This window comes from Montipora capricornis, chromosome 11, assembly GCF_036669925.1.
Source record: "Montipora capricornis isolate CH-2021 chromosome 11, ASM3666992v2, whole genome shotgun sequence".
Classification (NCBI taxonomy): domain Eukaryota; kingdom Metazoa; phylum Cnidaria; class Anthozoa; order Scleractinia; family Acroporidae; genus Montipora; species Montipora capricornis.
In genome coordinates this window covers 10,959,769-10,974,768 of record NC_090893.1, presented here as the reverse complement: position 1 = coordinate 10,974,768, position 15,000 = coordinate 10,959,769, and the positions used below count along the sequence as shown (strand labels likewise).

Here is a 15,000-nt window from a genome sequence, read left to right as displayed (position 1 = left end):
TTCCGCGTTCTGATCCTATTTTGATCCCCATGCAAATGAATTTGTCTTCTGTGATGCCGAGTTTAAATTCTCTACGCTTTGCAAATAGCGAACCGATTGCCTACTTCCACTTGGGTCTTATTTCTTGAATTGCTTTCTTTACACGCCCCCATAAGCTACAAGTTAATTTAAAGTAGTACCGTGTATGAACAAATGATTTTTGCTTTAATTTACGTAAGTCATTTTGATTCCTTTGGTAACGAAGTTTTTTTTTTTTTCAGGGTGATATTTCGCTATCTTCATTGAAGTCCATTGATCAACCTGCTTCTAATCCGTCGGCTAATGCAAACAGAAACACACAAACAAGACCAAAGGAGGTAGAAAATAGGCTTGATGTTCCCAGAAGTGCGCTCCCACCAGTTGTTTCACAAGCCACCGTACCACAAAATGGAACGACTGTATTCCCGAACACCTTTACAACGCCTGCAGCACCAGTGCGCGTCTACCCACCACAGTACTTATTGCCACCTGGCATGACCCCTCCTATAAAAGATGCTTTCCCACAGCGGAATGCAAATTATTTCAGGGGACCCTCGCCTTCCGAAAGAGCGACATCTTTGGGTGGTCCGTTTGTCACCACTACGGATGCAGAGTTAGGACTGTTGGACAGACCAGATATTTCATATGAAGGCTTGCAGCTGAGCAGTATTGTGGATAAAATGACGGCCACTTTTCCGATAGAAGTCAGTTCTGGTACGAAATTTTGTTATTAGTGAAGCTTAAATTTTGTCACAAATGCAAACTTGGGAGAATCGTAACTGATAAATCAAACCACATCAGCCTGAGGTGTGGCTAAATCTGCTCACAGGGCAGGGTATGATATCACAAAGTAGGCTCACCTTACGCCAGGCTATTTACATATTAGAGAATTGAAATTATCTTGCCCTTTTCAATAAACGTCCGAGAAACCTTAGAAACACTGTTGACCATAACATTTTTAGCACGGAAGTTAAGCGCTATTGGGAAATGAAGAGCTACTCTGAAGAGATGTTGCCAACAAACCATTATTATTCAGTATTATTATTATCATCATCATCATCATTATTAAGTAAAACGTTTTTGTTAAGACCTAGTGAAACGTTTTCTTAGCAGCTTCCAGAATAGTAGGCCAAGTTAAGGCCTCAAGGTATATGCAGAATCCTAAAAAGCATGATAAATAGCACCACAGGAAGACTTGCGTGCCAAATTGATCTTACCATCAGGGTATAAAAGTGAAACTAAAGAAAAAGTAATGATAAGTTGTTGTTGTTGTTGTTGTTGTTGTTGTTTTTGCTTACATCTTGAGTAGGTACACCATTAGCAAGCCTCGTGTTCAACTTGATCTAACATGAAAGACAAGTGTACGTTTGGCAATCTCTTTCATCATTAACAATGGTTTTTTTTTGCAGACATGCAAATGCACATTCATAACGATCTTTTCCTGTCCGCTAGTCTCGTTGGTGAAGCAGTGCACACGATGGTTGACACAGTAGCAGGAAATACGGGTAAAACATTTGCATGAGGAGAAAACTGACTATGTTTTTAACTTGAGACAAGTGCTAGTAACCACCTTTGTTAGAATGTTCTGGGCCTGCTAAGCAGTGTACCAGAAAAGTTTGAACCTAATCCTAGTTTTAAAGCCTCGTGCCCTTCAGATCACCCTCGTCTCCTACAGATCACTGGCCGAGTATCCGCTTAACTTCGTTCCCAGAGTCTCTGTCGTTGAGGGAGGCAGAAAAGAGTGATCCTGGGAACGAGGTTTAGCTTTGCTTAAGCATGAGATGTTGGGCCACGAACAGCAACCGGAAATGAACTGCTTTTCTTTTTAACTTGTCTTGACACTACCAGATTTATATTGCCGAGTGTCATTCAATTCAATTCAATTCAATATCTTTATTTAATTGTTACAGTTTTCTAACTTATGGCCCTCTCCGAGCATTAACCCTCCCAACCATGATACACCACAGATGACAGAACCACAACACCGGGAACTACATGCCCTACTCTTTACGACAAGTGTGCGGGTTCTTTTACGTCCCACAGGATTGTGAACATTGAAGGGTTGTGAGACGGGACCTCCGGCTTATCGTCCTTATCCGAGAAGACTATAGAGGCTAACCAGATGTGATTACAAAGGCAGCACTTTCTCCTCAGTTATTTAAAGACCCTGAGTGTTGGTCCGGCCGGAGTTGAACTCACGACATCACGCGTAACAGCCCGGTGCTCAACCAACTGAGCCACCGGTGCGCGGTCATTCCTCTATTAGAAACGATTAGTTTCATAATCTGGGAGAGGGATATTTCCCCTCGGCTAGATACCTTTGACACGTTAATAAAATCATTGATTGATTGACACTTCTGTCCTGGCATGCGAAAGTTCTCTTCCGGTTTCTGTCCGTGGCTCAAAAACGTCTCGTGCTCAAGCTCCCTACTCTAAAGTTCGTATGTTCGACTCCTGTTTGGAGCACTCGGATTTTTCCCGAGTATTCCCGAGTCTTCATCGAGAAAATACAGGTGGCCATTTCCGAGTTCAGGTCTGCCTCCTCTTCAAAGCGAGTCTAAGTGCAAAAATTAGTTTTCAATCACATGTAAAGTAAGAACTAATTAACATCACAAAAAGGCACACATGAACTCGGAAATGGCCTATTTGGACGGTGTTTTTTTTTCACATGGCGGTCATTTTGCCGAAAGAGTAAGACTTCGATAGCGGGTTTCTTTTTGTTTTCATTAATTGAGCTTTGTTTGTGATTCCAGCAGGTGCAACGAAGAGTACTGTTAATCCTGCAAGTCGGAAGACACCCGATTACGCTAAAGTGGTAAATATTCAATCGGTGTGATGCGTGTATTGTAGCTGTTTACCTCGGTCGTGTGTAGATGAGTGGGTGCGTTACAACATTGTTTACCATTTTTAAAAGTTAGATCATCGGTCCACTGATATGGAAAAATTTGGTTTATCAACCGAGTTGATAATGTAAATTGGCCACCGTACAGAGATTCTAATGGGGACAGATCGTTTGCTGCCAGTGCCCCTAAACTTTGGAATGCACTACCAGTAGAAATTAAGAATTCTGAATCACTCGATATTTTTAAGAGTAAAGTTATAACACACCTGTTCCGCCAGTGCTATAGAGTATAGAGATCATATTATATATAGTTTATAGAGATTACTATTATTATTATGTATAGTGTATAAACCTTATTTGCATTATTATACAGGATATAGATTTTCTTGTTTTTCTTTAGAAGTCTAGTGTAATTTTAGAGTTTCTCATACTGCATGTAATTTGAATGTAAGATTTGAATGTAAGATTGTAAGATTGTAAAGCTTTGAGAATTTTGTAAAGCTAAATATATATTATTTATTATTTATTAAGATTCTCTGTACGGTGGCCAATTTACATCATCAACTCCGTCGATATACCAAATTATTGTATACTACTTCCCCACCGACGCAGCACCACAGTTTCTTTAGAAACTACCCCCTTCACTGATTTGGAGCCAGGTTTTCACCTTAAGTCTTCATTCAAACTGCTTTTGAGAAACTACGATAACTCCCATTCTAAAGCAAAGGTAGAAAAACTTGCAACTTTTTGCAGGGCGAGAGCAAAAAAGGAAAATTAAGTCGAACTTTTATAAGAATAAACTGAACGAATTTACATGTGATGAGAAGTCTTTTGCCGCGGGATTCGAGTACTGAATGAACAAAACGCTACCATACCATGAGAAAAACAAAGGGACTGAAACTTCGCGTTTATAAAGGCTTAACATAAGGGAAGCATAACGGATTATGTTATTTGGATATTTTTTTGCCAGGATGACACAGTCTACGACGTTTGGCCCCAAAAGAGAACCTTTGCAGAGTAGCAGTTACTCCGATCACAGGTACAAATTCTATGAACAAAATTACATGTATGTGCATTGGTCCTACCACGATAAATATGTCCATATTTTCAGTTTCATTTTCTAGCTGAAAAGGAAAGAGACATGTGATATTTACTGGCGCCGAACGGAAAATAGTGGTTGTAAATACGACATTCTCTGTGTCTTGCGATGTTTATAAACCAAAGTATTCACAAAATTTGTAACCAAAGTTGGCAAGGAACTGTGTTGTGGCTCAGCTGTATTTGTGCTTCATCTTCCCCAACAGGGGTCGCGGAGAGGGAGGGGCTGGAGGGCCTGAAACCCCACCCCCCCCCCATACACTTTTTTCCAACGGTGTTGTTTTCTCCTAAACCTCTCCCACGTCCCCTCTCACTTCCGTTATATATACCAACCCTAGCCCCCCCCCCCCCCCCCCATATTCAAACTTACTCCGTGGCCCCTGCCTAAGCTCATTGGCTGTTGATCGAAATCAACATTTCTATCAATTTATTGTTTTCGTTACCTGCTTCTTTTCTTTTTAACATAGTTCTGAGGGATGTGTCTGAAAAGCCAAACAAAGGGTGTCCAGGGCGGAACCATGGAGTAAATCCAGTCGTCCTTTCCACGTGATTCAGTCGTCTGCTGCTGTGCAAGACAACATGGACGACAGATATTGAAACCTCTGCCGGGAAGAAAGTGGAAGTCATATTTGGAACCTTTTAAAGATACTGAATTTATTAATGAAGGAACAATGTTTTAAAGATACTGAATTTATTAATGAAGAAACAATGTATTAAGGACATACATTTGAACTGCGGGAAAGAAACAAGTCAAGTCTTAAGATCATCGCAGTTATAAACGCTACTTAAGCTGTAACGAAAGGAAAGCCTGAAAAATTCAGGCTTTCCTTTCGTTACTGCTTATTAGTAGCGTTCATAACTGCGATGCTCTTAAAACTTGACTTAAATTTATTAATATAAATAGAAACAACAGTAAATAGCGAATGGACATCGATAGGGTCGGCGATGAATATTGCTGATTACGGCAAAGATGCCCTCTGGCTGAACATGAACAGAACCGGGGCGGCGTGTTGTAGTTAGAAAAGCAGTTGTGAAAGCTGCAACAGAAGCAGCATGGTGATCGGCATAAACGTCAGCGCTATGATGAATGCTATATTACGTGACAAGGCGTGCGAGACAGGGAAGAGAGTCTTATTGAATTGTATTGTGGGACTCTTGCATGAGTTTATTTACTCAACGTCGTTCATAGTGTCTCCATTGTCGTATACTCTGCAAAGCAAAAATACTTTCCGATATTCTTGTGAATTAACTTCGGGTAGAATATTCATAACTTATGATCAAATCTTTTCGCTTTCCAGACAATTGCGAGCCATCGGGAGGCACGGTGGCCTAATGGTTAGAGTGCTCGACTCCGGATCGAGTGGTCCGGGTTCGGGGTCGGGTCTTGGGCAAGACACTTTACTCAAGATTACGGTGCCTCTCTCCACCCAGGTGTATAAGTGAGTACCGGCGAACTGCTGGAGGTAGCCCTGCGATGGCCTAGCATCCCATCCAGGGGGAAGTAGAATTACTCATAGTCGCTTCATGCTACCGAAACCGGAGATAAGCGCCGGCCTGATGGGCCTTCTGGCTCGTAAACAGAGACTTTACAAACGAGCCATCGTTTTAAAATTGCCCTTGTACAATATTCTGGTGGTTTAGGAAGCTCAATTCCTGGTATATTGCTTTCTTGCAACTTGAGTTCTTGCTCCGCGCTCTCAATGATGAAAATGAGTCCCCGAAAACAATCCCACAATGCAATTCAACAAGGCTCTCGGCCCTGGCTTCCCCACAACCTCCAGGTCGCCATATTTCGTGACTGTGTTCTTCTACTGATCACGTGAGCAAGAATTTGGAAAACGCATAATGAATGTGGGTAACCACTATGGTGCGGAGAACATTGAAGATTTTATGTTTTGGCCGCACGAGCCAAGCAGGGGAGGGGAGGGAAGGAAATCTTTCCCTCCCCCTCCGCCTATTTTTGTCTCGCCCCAAATATCATTCCCCGCAAAGGCTTATTACGCAAGCTGAATGTCGGACTTCCTTATGGAATTATGAATTTGTTTTCGACTGAAAAATAAAATGATGGAGAAACTTCAGTGTTGTAAGTTGGAGGAAAATAGGTAATAAAAACACAGTTATTCCTCTTTGTCCCCCAAATAAATGGCAAATGTAGTAATTGCTCGTTAAAATTCAGTGACTTAAATTAAGCATAGAAATTCCTCAAACTAACGGGTGGCAAGACACGTTGACATTTGAAGCGCGTATCTAACGAGATCGCGTATCTAAAACTTTAATTAGCTTTGGCAACATACAACATGGGTTCTGGCCTTTGCTCCAAATTTCGAAAATGGAGGAAAACCCGCTCCAGGCAAGGAAAACTGAAAGAAGACAACACTCCGTTTTGCGTCACTGAGGAAAATCAAGAAGACGGAGCCGCCGAAAAAGAAAGGTTGAGAACAACCATTTGTGATGAAGATGATGACGAAATGAAAGCAGTTTCGTACACAAAACAGGACATGGAAAATTTGATCGCTGAGATGGAAAAAGAGCTTCAGAGGAGCAACAAATCAGAAAGGGAAAAGTTATTGTTAGATCTAGGACATGCCTACTACAAACTGTGTAAATTTGAAAAGGCAAGACATTACTATGAGCAAAATTTTAACCTTGTCAAGCGAATGCGCTCTCTGCCACGTTTGCAAAGAGCTTACTGCAATCTTGGATGTGTTTATAGAAGGCTTGGCGATTTTGACAAGGCGGCCCAATTTTTAGAATCTGGATTAGCGATTGCAGAGGGAACACAAGATTTGAGATGCCAGGGAAGGTTTTACAATAACCTTGGTAATATCTGCGAGATTCAAAGGGATTTTGAAAGCGCCATTTACTATCACTCCAAAAGGAGGAAAATAGCCGAGATCTTAAAGGATGGCGACAGTGAAGCGAAAGCGAGTGCTACCATTGCGAATGCATATCATTGCATGGGGAATTTAAGAAGAAGCATCACCTATTATGAAAGCGTTGTGATTTGGTTGAGAAGAAAATTAGGTAAGGGTTACTGTAAAATCTAGAAGGCGCGTGAGCTTTTCTCTACTCTAGTCTTCCCCAAAAGAGGAAAGATATAAACGCCGAGTAAAATGTCATTTTTTTAGTCGATACAAAATACTTAGTTTCTTTACATTAACATCAAAGCGTTCGCAAACGAGCAAAGGCGTTTTTGATAAAAGGTTTTTTTCCTTTTAGATGCACACGCGATGATTACTGCCGCGGAAAAATTTTCTTCCCGGAGAGAAAACTTGTTCTGTCTTTTTTAGCCTGAAACATTCTGTTATCCCAGGAAACGCTTCTTCCTCTATACACGGAAGGAAATCTTTCGGGTCCTAAATGTTTTCTTAACAATATTGTTCGTTGTTTGCGTGGCATTCGTCAAGCTACATCGGAAGTATAGTCCTTGCATAGAATCTATTATTACCATATTATACTCTCTGATTATAATTACGTGCATCTGCAACTATGGAAAATAATGATACTAAAGTAGCTTGCACTTTTTCTGCATGACCAAAGGATTCTCTTTAAGCTATTTTTACAGTTTGAAACTTGCTTTGTTTCCGCATCAATTCATCCCACATTTTTTCTGTCCAAAGGATTCTTCCATTTACGCATTAACCTTTTTTCACAGTTTGAAACTTGCTTTGTTTGCACGTGTTCAAGTTCAAGCCGATCAATTTAAAGTTTGATTAGCAGTCGTAAAATTACAAAATTTTGGCTTATGCACACTTTATGAATACGGGGAACGGCTAGCACAGACGGAGAAAAACATTTTAACAGTAAAGAGAAGACAAAATATATACTTGACGATAGAAACAAGAAGCCTCACCTCGGAATTCAAATTTTATCTCATTCGACAGCATGCTAATTGTGCATCACGGAGGCATCACGTACTTTCCATCGACTCAAAATTATCATTTTTCTGTGCCTGCTTTTGTCAGGTCCGCTCATAATACTCTTTTGAAGTCACATTTCCTAGCAACATTAAGCAACTGCACCAAAAAAAGCGAAGTACTAAATGACAACATATGACTGCCAGACGCCACTCACCAGAGACGGCTGGGTTTCGTACGGCGAGAAATTCCCGCCTTTTTTTTGGCGAATTGGAAATTCCGTAAAAGTGGAACATAATTGGTTGGGAGGGAAACGCGGAGCGCTCGAAATATCTCCCTTTCGTTTTTAGTAAAAAATTCCCGTTTGAAGCGCGCCCTAGATGCCCTTAAAAGTAATTCAGCGAGACGCTTTGTCACAATAAAAGGAAATAGCTGGAGAACAGCATTTCAAGACCTGAATTTTGATTCCATCAAAAATGATTCATAAACTTAACTGTGTATACTCTACATTTGATTAATCATTAGCATACCAAGAGAGAGAGAAGAACAGACTGACTCGGATATCGCAGCTACCTACTGAAGATGAACAATGGGTGTAAATAACACCACAAGGCAACAAAACAACTTTTCAAAAGAGCACTTTACCAGTATCATTTTGCACAGTATTAGTTCTTATCCATTAATTTCTGCAAATCTTTTTTCATTTGTACTTTTCCTCTCCCTGTTCTTGTTAACTCTGCTATCTTAAAAAAAAAGCATAGCTTAACCTAAAGGGCATATAATCAGTACACTTACATCTTGCCCTTTCTCCACACTTTTGTAGTTTCCTTAATGTGTACAAAAATGTAAAATAAAATATATAAATACTGATAATGCATGCCTTTTTATCATTGCAAAATGGAAAGTACCCTGTTCACACCAAAACTTGAATTAAACATGTTTTTAAGGTGTTTAGTTAAACATGCTGTCAAACTGTTTTCTTTTTAAATTGTGAATACTGATTTTTGTGGACTACAAATTTAGCACAGATCAAAGTATGTATTGAATCTCATGTAGAAGCAAGTCCTACATTTTTGTGAGTGATTTTCATTTTGTTAAACCCAGGTTAATTAAACATGTCTTGTTAGTGTGAATGGAGTATAAAGAAGCTTGGGTTCATTAACAGGGCGCGACGAAAGTGCTGTCCGATAGCCCGGGGCTAGTGGAATGACTTGTCGGGCCAGCGTTTTCTTATCGTAGCTTGTCCGATGGGCAAGCACCGTTGGTTCCCCTTTTCTGATGATAAATTGAGCTTTTATACCAAAAAGTGTGTAGCAGAAAGCTCCTGAGAGAAAATGATAATGTTATGACGCCAAATTATCGTAGCGTGACAACGTTTTGCACCGCGTCGGTAAATAACGTCATGACTTTTTCTGCTTACAAAAGCGACCGAAATACATTTTATAAACAATTTAATTTCGGGCTACCTCCTCAGACCTTCGGGCTAGTAACTACAAGTAACAGCTTGCCCAAAGGGCAACCTCATCTTTTCATTTTCGTCTCACCCTGATTAATCATTTCTTTTTCCAAAAAAAAATGTTATTATGAGACGCACAGAGCTCTCAAGTCTCACGCATTGAGTGCGAGTCTCACGCATTTCGATGCAATCTAAGGCTCTCATGCCAAAACGAGCATTTCCCATGCATTGGCACTTTTCTCGTAGGTAACTCTACCTTTTAAAAGCTTTCAGAAGTGCTTATGAATTAAGAATTCCTTCCTTCACTGGCACTGAACTTTGGCCAATGTTCAATCTGTTTGTGTGCAACCAATTTTCTTGTTTCTTCAGGACTTGCACACGTTAATATAGGAATTATAGGCCAATATTTTAGCTCAGGCAGACCAAAATAACATGGGTTCTCTTAGCAAGCAGCATGAAGAAACCAAAATGGTGGACTCGACGGTGCATTTCCAGCGATCTGAAAAGTGCAGATTGTTTGGCCCCTCCGGCACAAGAAACACAGGACACTTGTGCCTTTGGTGCAAATCTCCAGCAACAATCTCACTCTTTGGAAATGTTAGGACTTGAAAGCTCTGAATGCAATGCACAGGTAAAGAAAAACGAAAAACGAATTCTGAAATTGCTGTGGTGAAAGGGACCACTGAGACCATTTTAAATAAGCCAAGGGTAAAAAATCCAGCCAATCTGCCAAGACAAACAGGCATTATAAGGCAACATTAATATCTATTTATCATACAATGTCATGTCATCTGGATCGTCAAAATGAACCTAAGTAAAAGGCGGTACCAAAGTCAGACTGGATCAACTCGGATCCTTCACCCCGCATCGACATTAAAAAAATGTTAAGGCCTCAAGAAATCACCCTAGCCCTGATCTAGCTAACCTTGGTGAAATCAGGGCAAACGTCAAATTTTTTTTGGTTTACAAAACCATTTTTTGCCCAATCTGAGGAAAGTGAGGTTTGTTTTGCACAGTAATAACATTAAGAGATGTCACCAATATCTTCACTGTAAGGTGGACAAACGAGATACTCTTACAAAATGGCATTTTTCCATCCTTCCTTGTAGCATGGGGATGTAATGAATGAAGAATTAGCATTAATATAGAAAGGTTTACCCTAGTTTATGTCGAAGTTCACAAGATTAACTGTTCCATTGACAAAGAGCTGGTAAATCTCAAGTTGTGGAATATCTGTTTCAACATACCGATATTCATCTAAAACCACCAAAATGTTGCACCACTCTGAGGAACCCTGGTCAGTCTCTGAGACTTTGAATTTCAAAGACTGTTTTTTAAGATAATTAAGTATTTGTTTGTGCACTTGCCAATCAAGTGACACTCCCAAAGCAGGTGACGTCAGTAACCAAGCCACAGGGCTGTGCTCCATATCCATTCTACCATGATTAGTAATCATTTCAAGTGATGAAGCATTGGGGACACTATTGCACTGTTCCAGAAATTCACTGAGGTTTACAGTGAAATCAGAACTTGATAGCAAGGGCTCATTGACTTCCTTTAAAAAAAGTAAATAATAAAGATGAGTTCTTTGAAATAAGGAATGTCCCAGTAGAAGCATCCTTTTACAATCAGTAAAAAACCATGCATTCTATACCTCTTATACCCTGCACAGCAAACATACCTGTTTGAACAAAGAGCTCTAAAATAATTTTCTGCAACCTGGCCACGCCTTTCGTTCAAACAGAAACACTTGCTACGCAACCTATATATCTTATTGTATTGTCTATTAACACCAGTCTCCAGTATCCTCTCTCAATTAAAGGGCGTAACCCTTTTGCCCCATAGAGGTTCCCCAATGACAAGAAAATTGTGTGGGCTAAGACAGCATCTACACCTGCATCTACATGTTCCAGCACTCAGAAGAGTCCTTTTGACTTGTGGCTGTTTCTGCTTAGGTGGCCTCATACAATGTAAGTCTTTTTAGAGACATCACTGCCAAGCCGGCCACTTCTGCTGGAGAGGACAGGACAACTACAACACCAGGGGACTCTCAAATAGTGTGTGGTTCTTAACATCCCACAGGGAACTTATGAACATAGAAGATAAATTAGTGAGACAGGGCCTACGGCTTACAGTCCTTATCCAAGAAGACTTGAAGTCTAACCACTTGCAAATGAAATTACAATGATAGCACTTTCTCCTCAATTTCTTTTAAGATCCTAGTGTTGATCTGGCCGGGGTTCAAACCCGCGACCTTCTGTATGACAGCTCGATGTCAATCAATTGGGCCACTGGTGCACAGAGTAAAGTAAAGTAAAGTAACCATATTTAACGTTGATAACTCATAACAGTAATTCAACTGACAAACCTGAGGTCAACGGTGCGCTCATTTTACTCCCTCCTCTCCATCAGTGCTCCGTTTTACGGGTATTTAAAGCTACTCAGCTACACGGAAAGGAAAGAAGTCCAAATAAGGATGCGAGATCCGGTAATCGAACTCAGGACCTCTTGCACAAAGGCTGCACACTAACCGACTGTGCCATCCTTGTATTTTATAAAACCTTATGGTGTTCATGTAAAATCACATCGTAAAGTTAAAATACCTTGATGTCCAGATCACTTTCTGGGTAACATCTTTGGCTTATTGGTTGTACTGTCCCTTCAGTGTAATCATACACTCCAACCTCCTCACTTCTCACAACAGTTATACATGGGGTTTCCTCCTCAAGGAGACCTTGTAAAATTGCAATCCTTCCACATACAGCTGCATCATACAATTCAGAATTCCTTGATGCCTTCTCTTTGCTATGCAGAACTGACTCCAGAACAGCCAAATTGATATTTAGTGTCAAAGAGGGCGAAATTGTTCTGTTGCTGTGCTTAACTTGTTTGTACCAAGGCAATGGCTTGATGCACGGGTCCTCACACTCTATTTCATCAGGATATTTCTCATCACAAATTGAGCTTACTGAGAAACAAGTATGATCATTTGCCATCTTGGCATCTTTCTTACATAGAACCTCTACAGGTGTACATTCCTCAGAAACTACGGTATTTTGGCCATAACATATCAAATTGTCAACAGGTACACTGCCACCTGAAGGCAATGAATTGCAAGACGGATCTGCTCTTTGCGAACTAAACTGAAGATCTTCGGTAATTTTATTGGCAAAGCCACCAACCACATCATCATCATTATCATCGTACACAGGAACACCAATATTGCCAATGCAATTGTCATTTCCTTGGACCTCCCTTCTAAATGGAGGGCAAACAGATTCCAAGCTTCGACGTCTTTGCTGAGAATGAACTGTAGAACATCGTTTGGAAAAGTCCCACAAGATATTTGCAAAATAATGTCGGCTTTGAGGGTTGCATTTACATGTGCGAGATGTGAAATCATCGTTGCTGTTCGAAAGAAAAGGACTCAAAAGAGCTTTCATTCCATCTCTGTTTTCATCTGTCACTTCCCCCTCGTAACCACGACGATTGCGCCCAAAATCAAGGAATGTCGAAGAAAATTGTCTCGTACTTAAAGGGAACATTTCCCATCCAAGTTTCCTTCCATACTCTTCCTTCTCCATCTTGTGAACGAGCCTGTAGCCAACCAGCGTGTACCCTCCAGCCACATATGCTCAATAAGGAAACTCGTCCCAGCTCTTTACCACTCACCAAAAGGTGAAATGAACTTGGTCTCATTTTGCACAGCTTTTCTTCGGTGCCAAGAATTGTTTCAGACTGACGGATATGTTTGATGTTGCCTTAAGTAGTGCTGGTGCAACCATTGCCCTTGCAACATCACATGATGAAAATTATCCACCAGAGAACATAATTGATGGGTATGTACTGTGTATAATTTACATGCTCGTATCTTTTTGCAACAAGCTTATCATTCCGTATCATTTCCAGATTTTTTGGGCATTTTACTTCTCTTAAGCGTTATTTTGTCGCCAGATGGAAAAAACTCCCGAGATCTATGGAATCGTCCTTTCCTTTGACTTCTGAATGAAATCAACCCTAGTTGTACTCAATGACAGTATAATGTTGATATGGTTGCCATGGCAACAACAGGACAAGAAAACAATAGGTCACCTTTGATACATCAATATTTACACATGGCTACAAGGCTTAATAATTAAGCTTGAATATTATTTTTTTAGAAATCTCCCTTGTGAGACCAAGAAAACAGAACTGAGCCGTGAAATTTGACCTTATAACAGCCTCTGAATATTGATATATTGAACTTGCCTACTGATGCATTAACAAATTGAGACATAAGTAATAATGTAGAAAAGGCAAAGTATTCCAAAATACAAGTTTTAGACTTAATGTGTACATTGGGCTGAACAGTGAGGTTAAACCCTGTCTTCACAGTGGTGCTCAGTGCTATTATTAGATCCTACAAACTGATCTGAAGCCCGGGGAGGGGGACTTCCATATAAAGAGGACGGGGGTGCTTGTTGTTGGAAATTTTGAAAAGAACCCCTAAGAGTTTGGTTTTTTTACTTTACACAGGAGTCTTGATACATTTTGGCCAACAACAGGAATGTTTCCACAAGAATTCATCATTACTTTCAGCACATTAATGAGCATAGGAAACATTAAAATCCTGTGTTCAAATGGTAAGCAGTCAGTAAAATTCATCATCATGGGAATAAAATATAAGCCACTCCTGATTCACGTACATTAGTGACAAAATGTCCATTTTTTGACAGTTAAAGACCTATGTATTGAGAAAAGCACAAAGACAGAACCAGTTGATTTTGAACCACTTGTAGACAAAGGTATGTCATATTGACAAGTGATACTAACATTGTTATACCTGACATCATTGCAGCCAAGTTGGCCAGTGTACAATACAAGATGATACACTTGATAGTCTTTGAGAAATGTTATTATGCACTGATTTTCATCATTGTGTCGCAGAATAATCTTGTGGTTGCAAAATTAAATCATGTTATTAACACTCTTTTGGGAGAAAAAAAGAAAAGCTCTGCACATATAAACACAGAATATAAAACTCACTAGATTACACAACTAAGAGATACCGGTAATGAATTGTAATACACTGTATGAGTACAACAGCAAAAGTTGGTTGCTGCTTATGTACAATTAAAGGAAATGACAAAAGGAAAAAACAAGACCAAACCAGAATGAACATGGTTACATTGACTGAAATCAGGTACCGGTATATCATAGTGGAGCTATAATAACACAGTGTACCCCACCCAAATAGATAGTTCACAAACAAGTTAAGACTATGAGTATACAAAAATTTGGTTTATCAACAGAGTTGATAATGTAAATTGACCACCGTACAGATTCTATGAGTAACCTGTTTTAAATGAGTAACTTGTGAACTTTCAAAAAAGTAATAAAAGTATGACTAGTTGGTTGGAGTCAGACAGTTTTGAATAATGCAGTCTAAAGGTCATTCAGCAGTCACCTCTCTTCTCCGGTTGACTGTTATAGATGGTACAACCAGTTTGTGTACAATTACCATAGCTGAGTTGGTGAGGTTTGATACTCATTCAACAATCTTGTTCTCAGTGCAGCAGGTACAAAACACTGAGGTCTCAGGTCACAGGTCTCATTCACAGGTCTCTGTTTTACCAACACAGAAACAAACCTAAACATTCATTAAAGATAACCTTAGGCCTAATTAGACCTTAACAAGAGTTTTTAGGCCTAAGTTTAGCTTTAATGAATGTTTAGGTTTTTTTCTGTAT

At 39.9% G+C, this 15,000-nt stretch overlaps 4 protein-coding genes across 5 annotated transcripts in view; 3 read left to right on the top strand and 1 right to left on the bottom strand.

Moving 5' to 3' along the window:
- Positions 1-6,083, top strand: part of LOC138022930 (dystrophin-like) — a 27,960-nt gene extending 21,877 nt beyond the window's left edge. Inside the window, exons 19-23 of one of the 2 annotated variants that reach the window (XM_068869954.1) lie at positions 261-732; positions 1,428-1,523; positions 2,772-2,833; positions 3,831-3,899; positions 4,426-6,083. In XM_068869954.1, coding sequence (XP_068726055.1) covers positions 261-732; positions 1,428-1,523; positions 2,772-2,833; positions 3,831-3,881 — 681 coding nt within the window. In that variant the 3' untranslated portion in view covers positions 3,882-3,899; positions 4,426-6,083. The remainder of the gene's footprint in view (positions 1-260; positions 733-1,427; positions 1,524-2,771; positions 2,834-3,830; positions 3,900-4,425) is intronic. The other variant, XM_068869955.1, reaches the window with a different exon arrangement.
- A 38-nt stretch (positions 6,084-6,121) lies between these two features.
- Positions 6,122-9,734, top strand: LOC138022933 (G-protein-signaling modulator 2-like). Its single transcript, XM_068869960.1, has 2 exons — positions 6,122-6,982; positions 8,341-9,734. The coding sequence occupies exons 1-2, from the start codon at positions 6,256-6,258 to the stop codon at positions 8,412-8,414; spliced, it is 801 nt and encodes a 266-aa protein (XP_068726061.1). The 5' UTR covers positions 6,122-6,255; the 3' UTR covers positions 8,415-9,734.
- Positions 9,735-10,341: 607 nt separating this feature from the next.
- LOC138022931 (uncharacterized) lies at positions 10,342-12,981 on the bottom strand. Its single transcript, XM_068869956.1, has 2 exons — positions 11,875-12,981; positions 10,342-10,826 (listed from the first exon to the last, which is right to left on the bottom strand). The coding sequence occupies exons 1-2, from the start codon at positions 12,853-12,855 to the stop codon at positions 10,431-10,433; spliced, it is 1,377 nt and encodes a 458-aa protein (XP_068726057.1). The 5' UTR covers positions 12,856-12,981; the 3' UTR covers positions 10,342-10,430.
- LOC138022934 (intraflagellar transport protein 25 homolog) overlaps positions 12,929-15,000 on the top strand; it is a 3,474-nt gene continuing 1,402 nt past the window's right edge. Inside the window, exons 1-3 of the mRNA XM_068869961.1 lie at positions 12,929-13,110; positions 13,787-13,893; positions 13,987-14,055. Coding sequence (XP_068726062.1) covers positions 13,019-13,110; positions 13,787-13,893; positions 13,987-14,055 — 268 coding nt within the window. The 5' untranslated portion in view covers positions 12,929-13,018. The remainder of the gene's footprint in view (positions 13,111-13,786; positions 13,894-13,986; positions 14,056-15,000) is intronic.

What these genes read in the sequence shown, in the direction of transcription:
- LOC138022933 (XM_068869960.1), top strand. Translation starts at nt 6,256, where the DNA reads ATGGGTTCTGGCCTTTGCTCCAAATTTCGAAAATGGAGGAAAACCCGC. An exon ending in TTGGTTGAGAAGAAAATTAG is followed by an intron (nt 6,983 to 8,340) that starts GTAAGGGTTACT and finishes ATTAATCATTAG; the next exon opens with CATACCAAGAGAGAGAGAAG.
- LOC138022931 (XM_068869956.1), bottom strand. Translation starts at nt 12,855, where the DNA reads ATGGAGAAGGAAGAGTATGGAAGGAAACTTGGATGGGAAATGTTCCCT. An exon ending in AAAGTGATCTGGACATCAAG is followed by an intron (nt 10,827 to 11,874) that starts GTATTTTAACTT and finishes CTTTTTTTAAAG; the next exon opens with GAAGTCAATGAGCCCTTGCT.